Source organism: Panicum hallii, chromosome 4 (genome assembly GCF_002211085.1).
Source record: "Panicum hallii strain FIL2 chromosome 4, PHallii_v3.1, whole genome shotgun sequence".
NCBI classification, from domain to species: Eukaryota; Viridiplantae; Streptophyta; class Magnoliopsida; order Poales; family Poaceae; genus Panicum; species Panicum hallii.
In genome coordinates this window covers 16,433-40,094 of record NC_038045.1, presented here as the reverse complement: position 1 = coordinate 40,094, position 23,662 = coordinate 16,433, and the positions used below count along the sequence as shown (strand labels likewise).

The window sequence follows — 23,662 nt, the reverse complement described above, 5'->3', positions numbered from 1 at the left end:
CACTGTGGAGCGAGTGGGCCGCAGCAACCCGACCCGACCCGACCCGAACCCAACCCAACGAGTCAGCAGAGTCAACAACCCACCACACCAACCGGGAGAAAGGTCAGGTCGATCTCCCATTCCCACCCGTGCGATTCCCCTCCGCCATCTCCCAGCTTGCCGTCGTCCGGCCCCATCCCCTTCCCGTGCCACCGAGGTGAAGGTGGGCTCGCTCAGGTCTCAGGTGCTAGATGGCCGCCGCGGCGGTCCTGGCGCTGCTGATGGTTTCGGCGCTGGCGGGGGCCGCGGCCGGCGGTGACATCGTCCACCACGACGACGAGGCACCCAAGATCCCCGGATGCAACAACGACTTCATCCTGGTAACAAGCTGAGCAGCTGCCCACTTCAGTTTAGCTTTCCATTTAGGCCCCGAATCGAATCCCCAAATGAAGGAACCATACTGTACCACCATACTGAAATAGCATTGCTTATAGTTAGTTAGTAGTACTTCTATTAGGAAATACTAGAGATCACCGCCTGCCTTTTTCATCACCTCTTATATATCTCCCGTGCTATTCTTGTAAGGTAAAAGTGCAAAGCTGGGTCAACGGCAAAGAGGGTGATGAATTTGTTGGAGTTGGTGCTCGCTTTGGTCCCAAAATTGTCTCCAAGGAGAAGCACGCAAACCGAACTAAACTCACGCTGGCAGACCCTATTGAGTGCTGCTCTCCTCCAAAAGACAAGGTTTATCTTCTGCAACTTCAAGTCGCAGTTATTATTTGTCCGTATTTCAAACCCAACTTCTGTGCTCCAGTGGTTAAATGCTCCATTTTTGTTCTAGGTTTCTGGAGATATTCTTTTAGTTCAAAGGGGCAAGTGCAAATTCACAAAGAAAGCAAAGTTTGCTGAAGCTGCCGGTGCTTCTGCCATAGTAATCATAAACCATGTCCACGGTGCGTTGTTTCCCTATTTATGACTTGTAAAATTTTACATAAGAACCTAGCGAACAACACATTCTATTACATTGTTAGGATATTAAAATGGACACGTGTATCACTACTCGAGGAATGTTTTGTTTCACTTATTCTATCACGCATTTACCCTGCAGAACTGTACAAGATGGTCTGTGAAAAGAATGAGACAGATCTTGACATACATATACCTGCAGTTCTTCTACCAAAAGACGCAGGTTCTGCTTTACACACACTTCTTACAAGCGGTAACGCAGGTAAACTGTTAGCTCGCATGGTCGTCAACATTTCCATTTTCATATGGAACATAAGGGTGTGGTGTTAGCTATTGTTATCTAGACTTTCTTGCAGCTTTATGTGGACTTGCATTTTGGTTATCTGTTCTATCTGAAATAGCTTACTGAGTACTGATGTGTCCTTGTCTCTTCCTTAGTTTCTGTGCAGCTGTACTCTCCAGACCGTCCTGTAGTTGACACTGCAGAGGTATTTCTATGGCTTATGGCTGTTGGTACAGTCCTCGTTGCTTCATACTGGTCTGCATGGAGTGCTAGAGAAGCAGTTATTGAACAAGAGAAGCTCCTGAAGGTTTTGATCTCCATGCCATGACACTTGCTCCAATATAGCATCAGCTTAAAGTGATGTACTGACAAATGCACTTATTGTTATTTGTAAGGATGGCCATGAAGGCCTACTGAATGTTGAGGCTGGAGGTTCTAGTGGTATGGTAGATATCAATGTGGTATCAGCGGTAATGTTTGTGGTGGTTGCGTCATGCTTCTTAATAATGCTCTACAAACTCATGTCTTACTGGTTTGTGGAGCTACTGGTGGTAATCTTCTGCATTGGCGGTGTAGAGGTGCAATTCTATCTCACTATCGATCACCTTTCAGAAACATAATTACGAATTGCAAGTTTTAATCATATTAGCTGCTCTTACATTCTATTTCATGGTACAAGTACCTTGAAATGACCTAACACGATGGTGTGCTGTTAGTTCACTGATCCTACGCTGTTCTCCAGTTGATTGCTACACAAACTGTTGTAGTTAGTCCTTTGCTGCTTTTCCTTTCTTGAACTACAGCCTTTGTTTATGCAGGGTTTGCAAACATGCTTGGTTGCTCTGTTATCAAGGTACAATGGATTCTGTTTGAATCAAGCATTATGTTCAAGAACCTCTTGTACAAACCTGAGTTTTTTCCCTAAGAATTACTTATATTGACTGAATTGTGGAACCTTTCAGATGGTTCAAGCCTGCTGCAGAATCTTTTGTGAAAGTACCATTCATTGGAGCTGTTTCACATCTTACTCTGGCAGTTTGTCCATTTTGCATTGCATTTGCTGTTCTATGGGCTGTTTTCCGCCAACTTCCGTATGCTTGGATTGGGCAAGATATTCTTGTGAGTATCCCTGCCTGCAGCATTCGATGCCCCCCCCCCCCAACCAAAAAAAAAAAATGTAGTTGCTAATATCAACTGATTCCAAACTATGTACTTATCAGGGTATCACACTGATAGTTACTGTCATCCAAATTGTCAGAGTACCCAACCTCAAGGTAATCAAATAGCTCTTGATTTCTTTTTACTTTCTGCTTGCTGTTGACCTTTGCCAAGGGTTTTCTTGGTAACTGTTGAGGAATCTGTTTTGTTTACCTTCTGGCCATGATCAGGTGGGTTCAGTTCTTCTCAGCTGTGCCTTCCTGTATGACATCTTCTGGGTGTTCGTCTCCAAGAGGTGGTTCCATGAGAGTGTGATGATTGTGGTAAGTATTGTGAAAGGGTGTTCTAATGTTTAGCAGTGATAGTGTCCTGACTTTGTGGTTGTACATGCCGGAATCTTCTGATAGGTTGCACGTGGTGATAAGACTGACGAGGATGGTGTGCCCATGTTGCTAAAAATTCCACGAATGTTTGATCCTTGGGGTGGATACAGCATTATTGGCTTTGGTGATATCCTTCTTCCTGGGCTGGTAGTTGCTTTTGCACTAAGGTAAGTCTAGTCTGCAAAGCACATGTGTCTTTTCTTTGAATTCAAGCGGTGAATTTTGTTTGAATTGTTTGTTGTTCAGATACGATTTTGTTGCAAAGAAGAGCCTTCAGTCTGGTTATTTTTTGTGGTCAATGGTGGCCTATGGTTCCGGTAAGTTTGTGTCCATGCAGCGGGGAGAAGATTGAACCATGATTTCGTTTTTTTTGGTGGACTAATTGGCTATTTCTTCTGTGGCCACGTGGTCAGGACTTCTAATCACATATGTTGCGCTGAACCTGATGGATGGTCATGGCCAACCTGCCCTTCTGTACATTGTGCCCTTCACACTCGGTAATGAAGATGGCTTGAGACTATGCAGTGGATGCATATCTATGGAGATTATGAATGACCAAGCAGGGACCATTGCATTGCATGATGCAAATGTGTGTGTTTTTTGTTGGTGCAGGAACGTTGATCACGCTCGGTTGGAAGAGAGGAGAGCTGCAGAACCTGTGGATGAGGGGGGAGCCAGAGAGAGTGTGCACGCATATGCATATGCCGCTGCTGCCCGCGACCCCAAACTAACAAGTGCGTGGGGTAGGCACTTGGACCAGAATGCACGCTGCGTCGGCGTCCTGCTAATACGGTAACTAGTAGTAATTAAATATATTGCCCAGCAATATGGTCGCGTAAGTTGTATTTGATCGAGACACTTTACTGATGTACGTATATGCATGTATACTTGCTTATGAATTTAGTTCAGCATGCCTGTCAGCCTGTGTGTGATGGACAAAAAATCACTTTACCGATGTGCTCCATCTTGTCAAGTCAAATGTAGCTAGGAATAGAATCAATCAGTGTAATGTTGTGTTCGAGAAAAAATCAGTGTAGTGTTACTAACTACTGCTGCTGCTGCTGCTGCTAGTGTAGCAATTGAAAGGATCAATTCAGATCCCTCGATCTTGCATTATCATTAAGTCTGCAGCTAGCAGGCTGTACTGACTGATTGATTGATGCCTGCATGGCTGCAAGTTGTACATGTATAAGTAATAGGACAAGCAAAAAGGAAAAATAAAAGAAATCCCAAAGATTACATTAATTGGAGTGTGAATCAGCAGCAGCCATATCGATCGATATATGATATATATGATGATGAAGCTATATATAGCTAGCTAATCAATTGAAGTGGTGGTGCATGCGCTTTGCCGGGGATGTCACCTCCTGCTCCGTCGACGGCGCCGGCAGCAGGTTGAGGTCCAGCTCCAGGTTGACGTGGTGGTTGCCTCCTGCGCTCCTCTCCTGCAGCAGCAGCAGCAGCCGCCCATTACTATTGCTACTGTCGTCGGCGGTGACCACACTCTCCGGCGGCACCGCCGCGCTCATGGTGAGCGGCCGGTGGCGCCTCATGTGCCCGCCAAGCGCCTGCCCGGACGCGAACGTCGCGCCGCATGCCGAGCACTCGTGCGCCGCCGGCCTCCCCGGCGCTGCTGTGCGCAGGCTAAGCGTCGTTGTGACAGCAGCGGCGGTGGCCTCCTGCTCCGGCCGCCGCGGCTGCTGCTTCTTGTCGTTGTTGTGGCTGGTGCGGTGGCCGCCGAGGGCCTGGAAGGAGGGGAAGCACTTGTTGCACGTCTTGCACTCGTACGACGACGACGACACGCCGGCGCACCTGCGGCTCGTGCTCCTGGGCGTCTCGGGTGCCGGCATTATTATTGGTGGATGTGGCTCCACGACCACGGCGGGGCCCTGGGCGAGGAGGATGAGGCACTTGGCCATGTCCGCCTCTTCGTCTTCCTCCTCTTGCTGTGTGGTGGTGCTGCCGCTGCGGGAGGAGGACGACGAAGCGAGCGACGGCAAGGACGAGCAATGGCGACGTCGCTTGTTGGTGCGGTGCTTCATCAGCCTGGGGCCGCCGCCGGAGACGATGAGCGGCTGCCTCGTCCCATCCTCCTCCTCCTCAAGCATCTGTTCTGTGGCAAATTAAGGTAGGAGAGAGAGAGGGGGAGGCGGTCGACTATCTAGCTAGTTTGTAGGGACCAGGCCATCAACGACTTCCCTGCTGCATGCACGCATACTCCATATAGCACTAATGAATAAATAGGAACGTCAATTTCTTCCTCTCTTTTTATAGCAAGCAAGCAAACAAAACATTTCTTCTATGTTTTGATGAGCTCTACCTGTTACATACGTTGTTCGTACATTCATTTCGTTCGATCAATGCAAGCTACTTGTTTTTACCTAAGTTTAGCTTGTGACTATATATATATGAAAAATCCTTTTTTTTCTATACTCGCTTATAGTTACTTCCACACGTGTATCTGATGATGTAGAATATATATATATATATATATATATATATATATATTATTGGTTGGTTTACTCTCCGGAACATATATCTATATGTATTGGTAACATTGCTTGGGTTTGAACTAGAAATGCATACGCTTTGATTACGATTTTGTACAATTTACCATGCTAAGCTTTAAAAGTGTAGTAAATTTTGAATTAGGATAAATCTTATAATAAGTCCATGTACCTACTACTCATGTTTTTTTTTAAGACAGTAACTACTACTCATGTAGCTAGTGTTGTTGCGCATTAGCAAAATAAACCGCTCGCTAGAACGAAGGTGACCTCTGCATGAATATATATAATTAAGATTATTGGGTGGTAGATAATGAAATCAATATGCAGGAGATGGATTCGATGAGCTTTTCTCAATTATTAGAGAACAAATGCTTTCAGTCAAATGTTTTTTTAAGGAACAAATGCATGCATGTGGTGTTAGTTGATTTAACACAAGTACATTAACTAATTAATTAATTAGAGTATATCAATTATTCCATCACTAGCATAATACAAAATGATGCGGGCCGGGTGTGGATATATATGGGATATTAATTCTGGTTCCATTAAATAATTTTGAGAATTGCAACATGCATGCAGCTTTAATTTGTTTTGCTAGCTATTTGGTCACAAAGCTAGCAATTAAACTAGCAAATTTGCTAGCCTACTTAATATTATATATACGACAGGCCCTGCAGTGTGTAATTCAACTGCCCAAACTAGAGATGCATCATCGGCCTGCTCTTGCTTGTATCAAACATGGACCAAGTACATTCAACTCCTATATTATACATATTATATCGTGCAGAATAGAGATGGAAGCTAGTCGTGGCGAGCACCTACACATCTACAAAATATAAGGCACAGGACATGGCTTAGCTTGATGGCCTGGCTGTGGTATCGATCCATCGGCGACCATCATGTTCCTCCGCGCTCCTGCCGCCGGCGAGACTGCGGACGCGAGCATCAGGAGCACCAGGACGTGGAGCAGCAGCAGCAGCGCTGGCAGGGGGGCGCCGTCCTTGTCGGGCATCAGCAACGGCAGCGAACAGCAGGAGGGCTCCGCCGGTGGCACCAACGAGGAGCCCCTGCCCCTGGTAGTAGGCGTCGCCGTGGGGAAGGAGGTGAAGCAGTGCAAGGCCAACCTCATGTGGGTGCTCAGCAACCTGGACGCCCTCATCGCCGGCGACAAGCAGACCAAGAGGAAGGCGACGGTGGTGCTCCTGCACGTCCATCGCCCGGCCAAGACCATCCCCTTCAGTACGTGTGTGTGTATATATATATCGCATTATATTTGTACTGTACTACTATATATATTTGTATGTAACTAAAAGCCGGCGGCATAATTGAACAACATTCTGTGCCATGGCGTGCGTGCGTGCGTGCGTGCGTGCGTGCGCGAGCTCGCAGTGGGCGCCAACTTCCCCGCCGAGCAGCTGCACGAGTCGGAGGTGTCGGCGTTCAGGCAGGCCGAGACGCAGGCCATGAACCGTGCCATGGCCAAGTAATCTGCGCCAAGGTGAAGGTGCACGCCGTCTGCAAGGTGGAGACGGCAGTGGCCGGCGACGGCGACGTCGCGCAGGGGATTCTCAGGCTGGTGGCGCAGAACGGCATCAGGCGCCTCGTCGTCGGGGCGGCAGCGGACAAGCGCTACAGCAGCAAGATGACGGCGCCGAGCGTGCAGCAGCACGCTCACCCGCTCTGCGCCATCTGGTTCCTCTGCAAAGGCAATCTCATCTGCACAAGGCCAGCAGCAGCTGAGAGCCAAGCCCAGCATGCCCCTGCAGCAGCAGCAACCTACACGACAAGGCGAGGCAGCCTGAGGAGGAATGATGGTGAAGAGCCTCCTCCTCCTCCCCCTCCATCAGTAGTGCATCGTATCTGGGTCGACAACCAGCAGCAGGAGCAGGACATCCAGAGCATCTTTGCCGAGGCGGAGAAGCTGAAACGGGAGCAGCAGGTGGTCGCTGCGCTGGAGGCCCAGGTGGTGAGCTCCAAGCGCGTGATCCAGGACCTGCAGGAGAAGCTATCCGAGGCGCACTGCCTGCTCTTCTCCCTGGAGCACGAGCAGGAGGAGCTGCGCCGCCAGCGAGACGCCGCCCTCCGAGAAGCCGCCGCGCTCCGCGACAGGCTCAGGCACCTCGAGGACAAGAGCCGGCCGGCCTTTATCGACCTGTCGTACGACGACCTGCTGGAGGCGACCCGCAACCTGGACGAGGCGCTCAGGCTGGGGCAACCCGGCGGCTACGGCGCCGTCTACAGGGCCGTCGTCCTCCGCCGCGGCGACAAGGACAAGCTGGAGGTGGCCGTCAAGGTGCTCACAACCCGCCGCAGGGGCAGGGCGGCTCCCGCTTCCGGCAGCAGGTGGAGGAGCTCAGCAAGCTCCGCCACCCCAACGTGGTGCCGCTCCTCGGGGCCTGCTCAGCTCCGGAGGCTTCGGCGCTCGTCTACGAGTACCTCCCCGGCGGCAGCCTCGAGGAGCGCCTCGCCGGCAGCAGCAAGGAGGCGCTGCTGTGGCCGGAGCGCACGCGTATCGCTGCCGAGGTACGCGCCGCGCTCGTCTTCCTCCACCGGAACAACATGGTCCACGGCGACCTCAAGCCCGCTAACGTCCTGCTGGGACTGGGGCTCACTACCAGCAAGCTCGCCGACGTTGGGTTGTGCCGGCTGCTGGAGGCCGACGCCACCGCCGTGCTGATGCGGTGCACGGTGGCGTACATGGACCCGGAGTTCCTGGCATCCGGGGAGCTGCGGCCGAGCTCCGACGCGTACGCATTCGGCGTCCTCCTGCTTCGCCTGCTGACGGGGCTGCCGGCCATGGGACTGGCGAGGCAGGTGCAGGCGGCGCTGGTGGAGGGCAGGGTCACCGAGATCCTGGACGCGTCGGCTGGGGACTGGCCCTACACGCTGGAGCAGGCGGAGCAGCTGGCCCATCTGGCCGTCAGGTGCTGCGAGATGACAAGCGACAACCGGCCGGACCTCGCCGGCGAGATGGACCAGACACTGGAATGCTTCCAGCTCCAGTGACATCCATGGCTGCCTGCCTGCCTTCCTTCCCTTTGGCAACTGTTGCCGATTTGCCAGCTTATGCGTTCCTGTGACCAGCGTTTTGCTGTTTCGGATCTAATTCATGTTCCTACAGAAGTTTTCCTAGTTGTACATTACAATTGTGTGACAATTACAGTAAGAAACAAGAATGTTAGCAGCAATGAATGAATGAATGCTGGATTCTACTCTTTTTTTTTTTTACTACAGCTAGCTAGCTATTCCTGGCAGTGGCAAGCAACAAATTAAACGGGCAACAACAACAACAACAACTACTCATGGATTGATTGCTTCTAACTAAAAGAATCAATCTACAATGTGGGGGCTAAAGACCTAGGTTTGGCAGATTCAGCGCTTTGCGTATCATAACAATCCAACAAAACTACTGCGCCTTCTAGCAGTTCGATGCGGAACCCTTTTGCTCTCCCTCCATGAGCTATCAATTTCGCTATGGCAGCGCAGGATTTTTGTTAAGTCAACCCTGATCTGGGATTTCTCTCGTTTCTCACACTTGTTAGCCTCCACCACTCTGTCTGGTTCATCGCAAGATGCTGGGGGAGTGTGAGGAGGACATCCACCTCCTGTGCTTGATCTGCCAAGGGGAAAAGGAATCATTCTAGAGGCCACATGACTAAATATAGTACAAATTTAATTAGGTTTGGGGCATCAAAACAATTTTACTATAGTGGTGCCTTGGCAAACTAATGGAAACATTTCTTTGTATCATGTTAATTTGCATAATCATAAACAAAGGTACATTCTGGCACATTGCAAGATGCCAGTAGCATGATAGTACGAGACAAGAAAATCCCAATCTTCCAACATCACAGGGCCATGCTATCACGACCGTATCAAACCATAACTCCAGCAACCAATCCTTACACAATCAAACAAACAGCAGAATGAAATGGTTACATACAAATGTCCATACCTGTCCTCATCATGGTCTGTGCGTGGAAGCGATATAGACTCTTCACCATTATTTGGATGGCAAGCTGGGCAGAAGAAGGTATCTGGAGGGGGTCCAAGCAAATTGATGCAATCAAAATGGTACCACTCATCACACTGATCGCATGCAATCATGGCCCTGTTATCATAGGGCTTACGGCAAATGCAATAGAGAACACTGCGATCTCTCAATAACTGCAATGGAATGTTCCAAGTGAGAAAATAACCCATCAAAATGCTGAAGAAATTATGAGATCTAGCATTATAGGCATATGCACCTTTAGTTCCTTCTCAAAATTTACACAGAGGTTTTCCCCTTCAGCTATAAGTCCATATACAAGATCTAGTGCAAGCTCACCAGAATCACATTCAACCTATATCATGACAATAGTTCATTACCATCCTGATAAACAAATGGTAGGGCTGAAATCATGAAACCTCACCTTCTCTGCTTTGGCCAGCCACTGCAGACTGCTTTCCTTTATTTTGCTAATCTCCAACTTGAAGAAATCTTGATCACATATTTCTAAATGTGAACCCTGAAAATATCAGTTCAGCAATAAATATACCAGGCAGATTTGATTCAAATAAATTGACAGTACATGTTTAAGGTTTTAGTGTTTATGTTGTGGATGCCTTTATTGGGTGTACCTATCAGCGCAGGAAGCGCGCCGATAAGCTGGCGACAGCTCTGGATGCTTAGGAGGGGATCGATTCAGATTTTGGCAGGAGGTTAGCATTAGTTGGGCGGTGTTATCCAGCCCCAGGTTGTTAGTTATTAGTTAGCAGCGGCAGAATATAAGCCGGTTAGTTGATTGTGTTAGCCAAGCAAGGATGGGATCTTCAAGGTTCAGAGCCTCTTCCGAGGGCGAACTAGATTAGATCTTCGTTATTCTGAGATCAATAAAGCTAACATGTTTAGAATTCATTCCACATGGTGAACACAACTGTAAATTGCATACTTTAATGCTCTTATTTCCTCTGCATCTCAGTTGCCGCACTGGTATCACTCTGATTGGAAAAGCCCTATCCGTTACTGAACAACCTAGAGATGACCTTACAAGACAACTTTAGCTTCCTTTTTTTAACACAAAATAAAAACAGTATTACCTCCTTATCAAGGCGCAGTACTTCTTTGATCGATGTCTTTTTACCACCAAACAAGAGTTTATGTATTTGTTTCTTCCACAAATATCTGCTCAACATCGACTCAATTTTGCAACTGACAAGGTGATCATACAAGCCAGAAGCTGATGTTGCCTATCAAACACAGTAGCCAAAAAATGTAGTCAATTGCACATATATTAGTTATTTTAACACAGACATCAATTTGCAATTGGAACCATCTAAAGTGCAAGACCATTGCCTTTTCAAAAAGAGAAAATATTGCTAATTATCACCTTGAGAGCAACTAGAAGAGATTTGCAAATGACAGTAAGATCTTCTCCATGATAAGAGTCAGAATCATTTAAAATTTGCATCAAATAGGCATTCATGTTACATGCCTTCTGGACAATCTCTTCTAGCAAATTAATTTCCTCGATCCTGTAAAAGTGAGTTTCAGGCAACTGGAATAAGAAAGCTTAATCATAATAAAATATTCAGTTTCAACGAAAAATTACCCCGCGTAGAAACCCTTTGCAGAAGAAAGGAGTTCATTAAGTGAAGTAAGTGCAGGACAGTTCCCTTTAGACATCTGTAACACTTACATGAGTTGCAGATTATAAATGCAATCATCACCGTAATGGGAATTATCGAAGTAATAGTTACCTTTACATGTATTTGGTTCTCTAATAGATTCTCACTTTGCAAAAGTGAGCAAAACGGACAAATCCATTCACTTGTCATTTGTGTAGATGTGGGCAGGTTTTCCATGCATGAGTCATGGTACCTGTTCGAACAATCATTCTGTCACCACTCACCAAAAGAGGCAAAACAAAACTTTACCCAAAAAAAAGATCATGTGGCAATGAAAAAAATAGATATTAGCTTTGAGTAAACAATTCAGCAGTCTTGACTTAATGCTAGAAACTTCCATCTTTGACCAGCTATCTTTTTCCATTTTAACATAATGACTTGAGCAGACAAAGATCAGCGAACGTTTCTATGCCACAGTAGGGCTTTCCCATCAAAAACAAATAAACAATGGAACATGAACCCAAACACCTGGACTTTACCAGTCTTGACAAGTCACACATCTAGTGGCCAGACTACCTCCCATGTCACATGAACATATGGCACAGAATCCTTTCTTCACACAATCCTCAGCATACAACATGCAAACATCATCCAATGATCCTCTTATCTGAAAGGAGAAGATAAATTGGTCAAAGTATTCTTCAAGGAAAAAAAAAACTGAAAGAGCAAACCCTGAAACAGAAACCAACCTTTGAAAGTATGGAGAGCAAAGAACTATTATCGCCATCTAGAAATAGTGTGCAGTGGCACCGATTGAGCCACTCTTCAACCTTTTTAACCTCAACAAAAACTTTATCCATCTCAGGGCAATGAAATGCAATAGACTGACCATTGTCCTACACAAAATACAGTTACAAGAAAATATAAGGATTAACACGTGTCTTAGAAAAGCCAAAGCTCACTGTTCGGATGATACATTGCAAATCTAAATTTTGGCAGCAAATAAGTAAGGGCATATGAAGACCAAAAAAGCAGCTATGCAGCAACCAAAATATTAAGCTTTGGAAGAAATGTTACAAAGTTGTTAAACCCACAGAAAAAAAATCAGAATCTAGACACGCAAAACAAGAATAACTTACTCTCAGACTTAGCAGCCTAGCCCAAGACTGACCATCAGGCAGCATGAAGAAGGTATTGCATTGCTCTGTCCATGAACTGAAAGGAGGGGAGATTTATTACATGAAAGAACAGATGACAATATCAAATACTAAGTGTGATAGGCTAGGAAGAATATAATGATTCTAAAGATAGCTTAAAATTATGAGACGTTTAGCATACACCGTTTGGATAAAGATAGCTTACGTATGCTTGTTAACAGCATCCTCAAGCTTGGCAGTTATTATAGGATATGGAACATCAATCTCCTGAGACAGGCAAAAATAATAACATGATTAAAATAAATTACAACAGAACTGTTAGAGTATATTAGGCAACTCTGGATATGGTTAGTTTATAATTGATTGTAATCCCGGGATAACCTTCCTTATCTCTAGGAGAGGCTACTTGCCCTCCAAGCCATGTACTCCTATATAATCAGCCCAAGGGGCTCAAGCAATATATGCCTAACATACTCTAACAAGAACATGTGCATGGCAAATGGAAAAAGGCAGATCACTTCAAAATACTTGCCTTGAATTCAGCTAAAATATTTTCAACATCTTCCAGTTTGGATTTTGCAGATGTTTCAGGATCAGGAAGCAAAGTAAGTGCTTTTCTTAGACAAGATAATCCCCTCATCAACAATGTAACCAAAGAACATTCCGATAAGGAGCCAGGAAGGTGAACTGCTGCTTCAATTAATCTATCAACATCCTGAAAGATTAAAATTAGCTGTTTGCACAAGAGGACAATACTTCCTTATGCTTTGCAGATTTGGCAAGACAAATGTGAGGATAACAAAGCTCAAGGCATCGACCAAAATTTAAATTCATAGTTAAATTCAAATAGTTGTACAATTGTATTCAGTACTATGGTAAAGATGGAACAACTATCTTCCCTGAAACTCTGAGGTACAACAAGTTCAAAATTAAACAACAAATTACCTGCAACGAAGGAATCACGCAGCACAGAGACAGTACATCCAATATCCATCTTAGTACCAACAAAGAATCCTTCAGTTCATCAAGAACCCTGAACTCAAAACCAAGAGACAATCCACTTTCAATTTCTGTATTCATTTTATCTTGCAGCTCCTCTAAATTTCTTTTAAGTGGGTCAACTGTGTAGCCAATATGATTCAAATGAAGTAAGGTTCTCAAATTGCATAGTAGACTCAGTGAATTGCCTTCCCAATTTTCAACAATGTTGAGAACAGAATTAAGTGCTGATGTGTCAAGAATGACTTTCAGAGTTGCAGCCTGATTGATTAATTCCTGTGATAGAATGTGGAACAAAGGTTAAGTAAGTAACCCACTACAAACAATTATTCACATTTACTGAGCCATATTTTGTTAACCTTGATATCCTCAACTTTAAGCATGCCTCCAAATGCAAGTTTATTGCACCTAGGTCTCAAATAGGACTGACATTTATCTACCCACAACTTAGCATTATCAATCTCTGCTTTCAAACGCAGTTCAGACGGAAGTATAACTCTTATATCCTCTGAACACCTGAAATTGGAATTTAGTAGGGTAACATTCAATTCAAAAGCACAAGAACATACCACCAGTCCAGTTCGTGGCTACTAGTACCGCATATGGTCTTCATACTCAGAGAGAGAAGCGGATTGCTCAAGAATAAGTCTAGCCTTCTCTTCCCAAGCGGTGGCCTCTTTGAGCATCCGAGACAGATCAAGAAATGGTTGTTCCTCTTCAATAGTTAGTCTGGCAGGTAAGAAACTTAAGAGCTAGATAGAGCTAGATGATCATTCTAAAGAATACTTATAGGCCTTAAGAATCAAGAAAATTACATGGAAGCTTCTTTCAAAACTTCTTCAACCACCTCCAATGACATTACTGTTGCAAGTGCCTATTACATGAATGCAGACATGCAGTTATGATCAATTCCATCTGCCTAAAGAATATGTTCACCCTAAACAATGGTGCAGAAACTACAAATACAAATGTTTAAACTCTTGATCCCTAAAAACAAATCGTTTAAACTCTTCAGTTACTAGGCATATAAAGCATACCTCAGATGCTTGCTTCCTACATAAGGACCTCTTTAGTTCTCTTTCAATAATCGGCAATTCATCAACTGCGTAGAACAGAAACTGTTTAAATGACTTACAGTAATCAAACATTTCAAATTCAACAATATCCATGAAAAAAAGAAGTATTTACACAGCATGCCTTTTACTCCCAGAATTTCTACGTCCTTCAAAATGCTTATCAACTCATCAACAACATTGTGATAGTCACTCCTTGCATGAAGTTTTCCGAGCATGTTCTTAGCACGATTCACCCAAGAGCAACCATTCGAGTAATGTTGCTTAAGAAGGTTCAGCTCTGGAATGCTAAACTTGGCACCATCCGCAGCAAGGAGGAAACCTTCTAGCTCCTAGAACCATTCATAATAGAGGAATAGCACATCAACATTCATTTGAAATAGATATAGTAGAAAAAAGAAAAATGAGGATGGATAGACACCTTAAGACCAGGCAAGTCTTGGAGATATAATTGACAACGCAATTGCCATGATTCAGCATCTTTCCACAGCTTCAAAATAAGATCAATCTCTGGGAGTAGAACTCGAAGTTGTATTGTCTATCAAGGTTTAGGATATTATCAGATATACCAGTTCAGGATATAAGTATATGCAGAAACATAGAATGTCAGAATGAACTTTGAAAACATGTTGACAGCAAAAGGTTCTGGAAGAAGCCAAACCTCCAATTTCAGTTTATTGAGGACATCTATGTCTATGGTGCCCAGTTTATTCTGTTCAAGGCAATCACTTGCTTTCTTCAACCAGGACTACAGCAGAAACAAGATCCAAACATTCCAAAAGTTAAGACACTTGCTATTTCCTAAAATGAATGTGGACTAAATGAAGAATATCCCACTAATCTTGAAATGTATGTAAGAATATCAGATGCCCCATTTACAAAACATACCTTTGCTGAAGATATCTCCCGAAATAAGGTCGAAGATTCTGTTAGCTTAACCGGGAATTCTGAAATCCTAGAGTATAATGTTTCCAATTTGTCAACCTAAGATAGCATGACAAGAAGAAACATTGTAAAAAGAGTTGGAAGAAGAATATCAAGATGCGAAAGAACTTGCTTTGTCAACTACAGAGAAGTATTTCCGTTGTAGCGTGATCTAGCCTGAAGCAGACTAGATGATCGGCCCTCCCCCTTACCCCCCCCCCCCCCCTCTCCTCCGTTTCTTTTCTGGCTTATCTGCTCTCTTGAGCTGGTTTTTTGAAATACTATGTACTCTCAGTATTTCCGTTGATGAAATGGGATGAAATGGAAACGGGGTGGCCCCTCGTGTCGAAAAAAAAAAACTACAGAGAAGTATCTGGCTGCAAGTATTCTAACAAAGGTCTTACCGTTAAGCGAGATGATAGTGCAATGTTCACTTCATCCATCAACATTTTTCCTTTCTCTGCATACGCCTGCAGTAGGGGAAATTGAAACATCGGTAATTTTAACGCCTAGTAAGGATTATAAGACTACTCAGTGTTAAATACCTGCAATTTTGTAAGACCAGGCTCACAGCATGGGATACATCTCATAGCAACTAGTTCTTCTATTTCCACATAATTTACTTTTTCAGAGCAGCTGTCTTTCAGAAAGTTCTCAATTTTGGAGAGACATTTTCTAACACCCAAGGCCCAGTTCATAGCCTCTTTTAGTCTTAGTGTTACGTTCCGGACCTAGGAAGCAAAGTGCTACAGTAAATACAAGTCATTTAAAATTGACAACATGTAGACAAGTCACAGCATCCTTGGAAAAAGAAACATACAGAATCCATGCCATGATCACCCCAAAGAAATTGCTCAGCTTCTTCTAAGGCAGTGGCATAAGACCTATCCAGGAATGGCATCTGGAGAATATGTTCAGATTTTGAAATCCAATCTTCTGCAAGCTGTGCATATGATATATAGCAATCTTTGACCTGGACAAAAGCAGATAAAGCACGCCTTAGAGTAAGATAACGTGGAAACCACAAAAACGCTAACCGAGATGAGCATAAGATTGATCCTTAGTGAGGCATAATTTCAAGCCCAATACATCAGATGGTCATGCTTTCACGGCAAAAGGAAGCATAGTTGTTGAACAATGTAAAAATGAGAAAATCACTCAAACGTCATTGAGCAAGTGCGGATATCATTACACAGAGAAATTGTATTTATAGTCGATATCAAACCTTTTTAGACGGCACACAAACGTCATTTAGCAAGTGCGTATTCTGCTTAACATTGTCCCCTGGAAGGCTAGCCAAAGAGACATCGCAAACTAAATCATGCAAGTCTGCAAGGGTGTGCCGATAAAGTAAGCAATGCTTCTCCGGACTGCATTCACAAAGGTGCTTCCAGTGCTGAGAAAGAAATAATTCAATGATTATTAAAATACTTGATTTACATCTAAATAAAGCATATCCAACGTCACTGCATAAAAAAATTGGCTCATTGATAGTCGTCATGGTGAAAATCAGAAATACTGGGTTGAGCACTACAGAAGAAAAATGAAAAATTCACATCACGCACTGCCAATAAAAAATGAATGAGCACATAAATGTGCCAGAGTTAAGCATGGAATAGGCAAAACAATGGCATAAGAAAGACAAACCTCAAGGCAAACATAAGAAGACAATCTGCAGTTACAGGAGACTGCTGAAAGATACAGATACTGTCGACAAATGATGCATGTAGGGTCCTGCATAATAAAGAGTTTCACACTGATCAAAAGAGACAAATCAAGCTATCAGCAGATGAAAGATTACTATACTGTACTGTACAGCTACCTCTTCACTTCCAATAAAGTTTGGGTTACTCCTTGGCAACATTGGCCTAGATTTGACGATCCCATTAATCCATAGCTCCTCTCGGCGTCTTCTCTCATTTATAAAAAGCCTTTCTATTTCTCCCTTCAAGTGGGGAAGCGACTCAGCATCCACACCATTCTGTCCAACACAAGAAACATGGATTTAGGGTAATGAAGCTAGTATTATGCAGGTTACAGTTACTAAGATAAGAATGATGTGCAGCAAAATTAAAATACCAATGCAAAACCTAATCATTACAAAACTGTGATACAAAGAGAGGGTTTTATAATCAGGCATCCATTTTATTTATTACAACAAAGGATGATGATGTTAACATCATGGTTCTAGAGACCAGAGCATAACTGATAAACAAAAATAGGCGGCAAAGAAGCTAAGAACGCTCATACCCTGCAGCTGTTTTCTATATACAACAGCAGCCAAAGATGATCGTGCTTTTTTTAGACAACACAATCAAGACACTTTAACATGTTATCCAAAATTCAAATGCTGAAACTGCGCAAGGACATCATACCAGGACGGCAGCACAATCACACTAAAGTAATACAGAAAACAATTAAGATATACTTAATACTCCCAATGATTAAAATATATGTCATTACAGACATCCACAGTGTCCAAGGTGAAACTTTGACCAGTAACTTTTATGGATATATAAAGTTATTGAGTATTTTGGAAGTACTTTCCATGCTAATATACTAACATTTATCTCATACCGTTAAAGTGTTAATCTACATAATTCCTTATATATTGAAGTTCAAAGTAAAAGAACGGTGACCATCAGGAATCCTCAGATGAAATGTATTTTGGATAGGAGAGGGTAGGAATTCTTACCTTTGCAACCACATACAGAAGCTCTTCATGTGGCAAAACAGGTGCTTTACGGTATAAGCGATACAAATCAGCCCCAATTCCACCATGAGGCAACCAATCGGCAGGAGCAAAATTTACAGCCTCAGCGCAATTCAAACCTGAACTTTGAATGATATATGTCAAAATTTGGTGCAGGATAATATTTGGGGGAAAATGCCTGGCCTGAATTACCTAAATTGAAGCCACCGTGGAATGACCTGGGAAAAGTAATGACAAAGTTGCCAGGTTCCTGAAGCCCAACAAAACAAGATGAGTGAAATACACCAAGGGTAGTGAATCTTCAAAAAAAAAGGGACTGCCCTTAAAAGTTGTCTGGGGACATTATCTAGGTCTGCGAGTGACTAATTTGCAGTTTCACGTCCCTAAACTTGCTAAGTGGCACCCAAAGTCTAAACAATTTTATCTGCCTACCTGGCATCTTGCACACCTTCTTAGCATCCTCATTAGCAATCAAAGGTACCACAGGGCACAGGTTTTGGACCTCAGGTAAACCGCTTAGGCACTCAGTAAGGTTAGGGAATGAAAAACTGGTGCATTCAACTCAAGAAAGATCAAATTGGATACTCTAGATTCTAGATCTAAAAAATAACCCAACCAACCTAAGAGGAAATAGACAGCATTGCAAATAAGAAAAAATAGGCACCCAAAATCTAGTCAAAAGGACTCTAACCTAGGTGCTGGGGATGTCCAGACACACCTCCCACCAACTGAGCTAGGTTCAGTTCTTATCTTTTAGATCTAAGAAAATCCAGTGTTATTCAACTTACGTACTTAGACAGAACCAGTAAGGCCCTGTTTGGCCGCTTTGTAATTTTATTCACCGGTAATTAGCTTCCAGTGGCAATATCTTGTGCACAACAATACAACTGTAAGTTCTTTCCTTTGTAACATGTCTGTTTGGGTGAATGCTCCAGGAAGACGCCGGCAGCCGCTGCTATTGCTCCACGCATCCGCAGTTCCGCAGGCTCATTGTCTGTGCAGCTCGCTCCTTCTCCCTCCTTGAGATCGAGCACATGTCTGACAGCCAAAGCAAGCCCTCTGCCATCAGCATCTGACACCAGAACATGACGCCATACACGATGTAGATGCAGGCTGAGATGATAACAAGTTCGGTGGTGGCGGAGTGGAGACGACCAAAGACCGTGATCCTAAAACTCAATCGAGTCGAGGAAACACCAATCGATAAGTTCAAGGACCTGCCAGTTGCAATTGTGACCTCGATGTCTCGGACTCGACAAATCTCACAACGAATCACCGCAATCAAACTTCTCACTGCTCCAGACATAGAGCTTCCAACCGCCACAAATCCGATCCCCGCGGGCTCGCTACCGCAACTTCGCTGCCCTTATGACGCACTCTGCATCAATGGTGAATCCAATCATGGATTCGCATCTGCAGGGATGAATCCGGATGTGTCGCTGGCACAAATTGACGGCCGTTAGAGAGATCCGTGGAGAGGGGAAAAGGAGAGAGGACCAATAGACAGAACAAGAGAGAGAGATCGCCATGGTTAAACACAGATCGTCATGGATATGGAGGTCAGGGCCTCAGGGCTCGGGGTGATGAGGGAGAGGAGGAGGCGAAGGAGATGTCGCGGTCGTGGATGAGCCCGACAATTGTTGTTTTTTAGTGTGGGCTCGAGAGGCGTTTTCTATTTTCCGTTTGGAATGGCTCAATACAGGGGTAAATTTAGTAGGTTCACATGCCATCCAAACAATCCTTTTGAGTTCACCGGACTTCCAAACAGGCCCTAAAGGTATACTTATACAATTATGCGACAAGCAGAAATTATAAGAGTAACAAAACAAAAGTATCCATATCACCATCATGTCAAAAATATCCATGAATGCTAGTTCGTATCGAAATGTATCGGATGCCAGGAAACAAAGCTTCCACTAACCTGCATCACGCTATAAACTGGAACACCATTTGCTCGTAAAATAGATGGATTCAGCATTGTGACAAGGTGAAAAAGCAGGTCAGGTTGTGCATCAAACAGATCAGGTAAGACCTGGCGCATAACCTGCAGGTGTATCAAATGTTAAGTTACACATAATATATAGAACTAGCAATTCTTGCAGACAACCGTGAGCAGCATTTTGCTAATTGTTTCTTCAAAATGTAATAAAGACCACAGGGTAAGTGGGTAACACTGTGTATACCTTTTTCCCTAATATCAATGTATAAGCATGAGCATAATACTACAAGATACTCCAGAACAAATAAGCAAACCTTAAGGGTAAAAAAGAATTCAAACAAACATGTAAAGCCGCCATAGGTACTATAACCATTAATGTTTTATCAAAATTAAACTCTAGAATAAAAACAATTAAGTTGCTAATAACAATTAAATCCAGTTCACAGTTCCTAACAAGACAAAATATGAAATGAGGAGCTGTAACAAGCACAAAATGTAATGCATGCCTAAATGTGTGAAGATTGATACCCATACATCAGATCATAATTTTATGAACAGAGATATTGAAACAACAATGTAATATACCTGCTCAAAGGCATTTGCTTCTGCTCCAGGTACCCCATACCAACATTTTGGCTCACCCCTGAAGCATAAGAAGAAGAATCAAATTGTGACCCAAGATGAGCTGACTACACGCTCTGTCAGCATATATATAAGATCAAAACATTTCATCTATCCACATATGACGTTTTAGACTTTTCTTGTTCAAGAATATATGATTTTCTGTGTTTTCAAGGAATCTAATTCCAATAGTATTATACCGACAACCATGTCAAATACCCTTGCACAAACTTCAAATGTGCATTCAAGCATGCCTCCATATTGTCAACTGGGAGCTTTTTGTCTACAATGCACGCATGCAAGCATGTGTAGCTATACAAAATGCTAGAAAACAAACTGGATACTGCATTGAAACCCAGATTAAAAAAAATGAATTTAAACATCAGTATCCATGCTAGATTACTGTATATGACCAGTACTATGATATATGACGCTGCTGCATATAGACTGATGCAGCTGCACTGTGGGTCAGTCTACGATTCTTTTGGAACAGGAAATGTTTTCATCAGCACCTGCCACATTTTTAGCTAATTTTGAAGTGAACCCTAATGCTAACGTCACAAAATGCTAGAGGCTTACAGTAGGTAAACAGCAACCATATTTCTCTTTTTACTGTTTGATTTCCTATGTTCACTATCCTCACATTGCCGTAGCTAGTTGGGTACTCAGGCTTACTATCACAAATTAATGCAGGTGCCACTGTCTATGCTTCTCAATTTTTCTGCAGTAACATCCATCACAGTACTTGATCCTGGTAGAACCACTTCTTTTCAAGGTACCTGTGAGTCTCAGTGAGGTGGGCTGGGGTGCATTTTCTCATTGATGTCTAATAACACATAAATGGAGACCATGACGTACAGAAGATTAGTTTTCACATGACATACTCAATCTCTTGATCTCGCTAAATGATCTCAATCCCAAATAGATGATGATCAATCATAGGGCACGTGAGTGTTTGATAAATGGTACATGCAGATTTCTGCGATCTGTTCCAAATTCTTTTCAACTACGGAATGAGGAAGCTGACTTCGGAAGCACTTAGTGTTAAACAGATTTACCTATATAAAGTTTCAGTCATTGGCACTTGCTTACCCATGACGACAGACAAACAAATTTACATGTTTTCCAAAATTAACCATAAGACAATAATGCAGGAAAAAGACAGATGGGTCAACACACTCAATGGAACCAATGCTTAAAATTTGCAAGAAGCTAGTTCAGGGGGATTATGCATACCAATGTAAATAATTTATTGAATAGAAACAGTGGTCCTCAACATGCCAACAAAATGATGAAAATAGCATCCCAATGTAGAGCCACGGGACCATTACACCAGCAATTTTATCCCTCACTGTCCTAAGAACCGAGCCAGGCAGATTTGGAAAATTGTTCAGATTCCACGGGCTCAAACAATACTTCTGCCATGTCTCTAGGTCCACAGATGATGGCACTGGATCACTGGGACGAGGAAACCCACTCCCATAAATTGAAGTGTCCAAGTCGCTCCCATACATAACCTCTAGTTCCCCCACCTTCCCCTCCACAATCTCCCAAAACTGCTTCTCAACTTGAACACGGCTGGGATTCCTCGGCCCAAACCATCTCTTTCTCAACCTCTCATCAAACCGCCGGAAAGTCTCAAGCAAGCAGGGCTTCCTCCTATGGATAAATCCGAAACAATCTCTATCAGAGTTCAGGCAGTCTGAGCAATACCAGTTCCCTGAAGGCACCCGCTCGAGCGGTGGTGACAGACAATACAGATGCCAGCCTTTATCGCAGCGATCGCATAGGAGCATGACATCCCCGTGTAACCCGCTACTACACTGCTCACAGACCTGATCCGCTGCCTCATTAAACACAGTAGCCCCAGTAACAGACTTCCTCCTTTTCCGCTTCCAAACACCAGCAGACACATCATTAACCACAGTAACCGCAGCATCAAATTTCCTCCTCTTCCGCTTCCAAGAACCAGCAGATGCTGCACTATTTCCAGTGATGTTACAAACACTTCCATAACGACCATGAGATGTCCCTTCGCCTGCTTTCTTACGAAAGGCATTTCTCCTATTCCGGTTCCTAACACCTGAAAACTCCTCAACCAGCTCCCTGGTATCAGAACTGTTACTCTCTTCATCCTGCGAACCAGAAACCGACGGCTGATAATCAGATCCCACATCTGGCTGCTCCCCCTTCCTCCCATCCAATTCCTGTGACACCAATCTGTTGGTGAACTTCTCGTAGTCATAGAGATGCTCGTAATATAGCTGCGCAAGCACATGCTTGGCGCACTCAGAGATGTGCGTGGGTGCCTTGTCGTCAACGAGGCGTGCCACGTCGCCCCAGCGCTTCCCCTCACAGGCACCGTCGTAACCGCCGAAGCGCTTGACAGCATGGAACAGGCGGCAGAGGTCGACCGGGCGACCATCCGAGAGAGCGGGCGACTTGGGAAGACCCTTCCTGCGGCCCCGGCGATGTGCGGAGGAAGCCTTGAGGAAGCGGCGATAGTCGAGGAGGAACGTGTCGGGGTCAGCGGGGGCGGGGCGGGCGAGGAGGCGGTGGATGGGCTGCCTCTTGGTGGGGAAAGAAAGAGAGGTGAAGTCGAGGGCGTGAGGCGGCGACCATGAGGACGGCGGGACGATGCGGCAGATGCCGTAGGGCTCGGCGAGAGGGCGGATACGGGCGACGTAGGCGAGCGGGTCGGCGAACTCCTCCTCGGTGGGGTGGAATACCGGCGCCTCAGGGACGGTGCCGGCGGCGGAGGCGGCAAGAGGGAGGCCCTTCTTGCCCATGGCCGGCTAGGGTTAGAGCTCACCCGGGAATGATCCTCTATTTCCCAGTTCCCAGTCCCACCCTCGTTTATTTTACGCCTAGACCCCTAAGTTATAGAATATTTGAATACGAAGAAGAAGACATTCGAAAATAATGACGATTTTGCACAAATACGCCCGCCGCTGGTTTTTGTGCCCGGCCCCAATCCCCAGCGCCGCCCATTCTCCCGCCGTCCGCTCCCTGCCCGGCGCCGACGGCGCGCTGATTCCCTCCTCTCGGGCTCTCCCTCGGGAAAATCTATTTACTACGCGCGATGCTATTGTAGAAGGGCCAGAGGCTATCTTCTTCCCCGAGCCAGGGGAGGGGGAGCCGCCGTTGGCAAGCTAGGGGAGGGGATGGCCGGATCGAGGTGGAGTGGCTGCCGGCAAGGTCGCTGGCGGGCGGGGTTGGTGGTCGAGGCAGGTGAGCTTATGGTTCGGAGTTTCGGAGCTCCAATGACCACTGGCCCTAGAGGGGGAGGTCGGCAGCGGCGGTGGCGGCCTAGCGGTGGTGGCGGTTCGGCTGGCGGCAAAGGCAAG

General features: G+C 44.8%; 4 protein-coding genes across 7 annotated transcripts; 2 read left to right on the top strand and 2 right to left on the bottom strand.

Moving 5' to 3' along the window:
- Nucleotides 1-76: 76 nt before the first annotated feature.
- On the top strand, nucleotides 77-3,815 carry LOC112889254 (signal peptide peptidase-like 5). Its single transcript, XM_025955798.1, has 14 exons — nucleotides 77-359; nucleotides 565-723; nucleotides 821-932; nucleotides 1,088-1,207; nucleotides 1,384-1,535; nucleotides 1,624-1,806; nucleotides 2,047-2,081; nucleotides 2,191-2,347; nucleotides 2,449-2,502; nucleotides 2,617-2,709; nucleotides 2,794-2,936; nucleotides 3,016-3,086; nucleotides 3,183-3,266; nucleotides 3,382-3,815. Exons 1-14 carry the CDS (start codon nucleotides 231-233, stop codon nucleotides 3,498-3,500), a joined length of 1,611 nt encoding a protein of 536 aa, XP_025811583.1. The 5' UTR covers nucleotides 77-230; the 3' UTR covers nucleotides 3,501-3,815.
- Nucleotides 3,715-4,993, bottom strand: LOC112889255 (zinc finger protein ZAT11-like). The gene has a single exon (XM_025955799.1). The coding sequence runs from the start codon at nucleotides 4,875-4,877 to the stop codon at nucleotides 4,092-4,094; it is 786 nt and encodes a 261-aa protein (XP_025811584.1). The 5' UTR covers nucleotides 4,878-4,993; the 3' UTR covers nucleotides 3,715-4,091.
- Nucleotides 4,994-6,178: 1,185 nt separating this feature from the next.
- Nucleotides 6,179-8,285, top strand: LOC112888490 (U-box domain-containing protein 33-like). Its single transcript, XM_025954711.1, has 3 exons — nucleotides 6,179-6,518; nucleotides 6,764-7,572; nucleotides 7,623-8,285. The coding sequence occupies exons 1-3, from the start codon at nucleotides 6,179-6,181 to the stop codon at nucleotides 8,283-8,285; spliced, it is 1,812 nt and encodes a 603-aa protein (XP_025810496.1).
- A 130-nt stretch (nucleotides 8,286-8,415) lies between these two features.
- On the bottom strand, nucleotides 8,416-23,161 carry LOC112889252 (lysine-specific demethylase 5B-B). Of its 4 annotated transcripts, none has more exons than XM_025955795.1 (33): nucleotides 21,552-23,161; nucleotides 20,280-20,337; nucleotides 19,677-19,799; nucleotides 17,948-18,005; nucleotides 17,738-17,874; nucleotides 16,865-17,023; nucleotides 16,690-16,776; nucleotides 16,268-16,438; nucleotides 15,863-16,015; nucleotides 15,588-15,773; nucleotides 15,447-15,512; nucleotides 15,007-15,102; nucleotides 14,780-14,866; nucleotides 14,540-14,656; nucleotides 14,234-14,450; nucleotides 14,083-14,147; nucleotides 13,861-13,919; nucleotides 13,643-13,774; nucleotides 13,405-13,561; nucleotides 12,992-13,321; nucleotides 12,579-12,761; nucleotides 12,252-12,313; nucleotides 12,029-12,104; nucleotides 11,639-11,785; nucleotides 11,429-11,556; nucleotides 11,022-11,142; nucleotides 10,874-10,947; nucleotides 10,652-10,796; nucleotides 10,362-10,511; nucleotides 9,695-9,790; nucleotides 9,530-9,625; nucleotides 9,235-9,446; nucleotides 8,416-8,895 (listed from the first exon to the last, which is right to left on the bottom strand). In XM_025955795.1, the coding sequence occupies exons 1-33, from the start codon at nucleotides 23,102-23,104 to the stop codon at nucleotides 8,667-8,669; spliced, it is 5,730 nt and encodes a 1,909-aa protein (XP_025811580.1). In that variant the 5' UTR covers nucleotides 23,105-23,161; the 3' UTR covers nucleotides 8,416-8,666. The 4 variants fall into 4 exon arrangements, 3 of the variants coding, with proteins under 3 accessions (XP_025811580.1, XP_025811582.1, XP_025811581.1); XM_025955797.1 differs by having other exon boundaries at nucleotides 14,243-14,450; XM_025955796.1 differs by lacking the exon at nucleotides 16,268-16,438.
- Nucleotides 23,162-23,662: the final 501 nt, after the last annotated feature.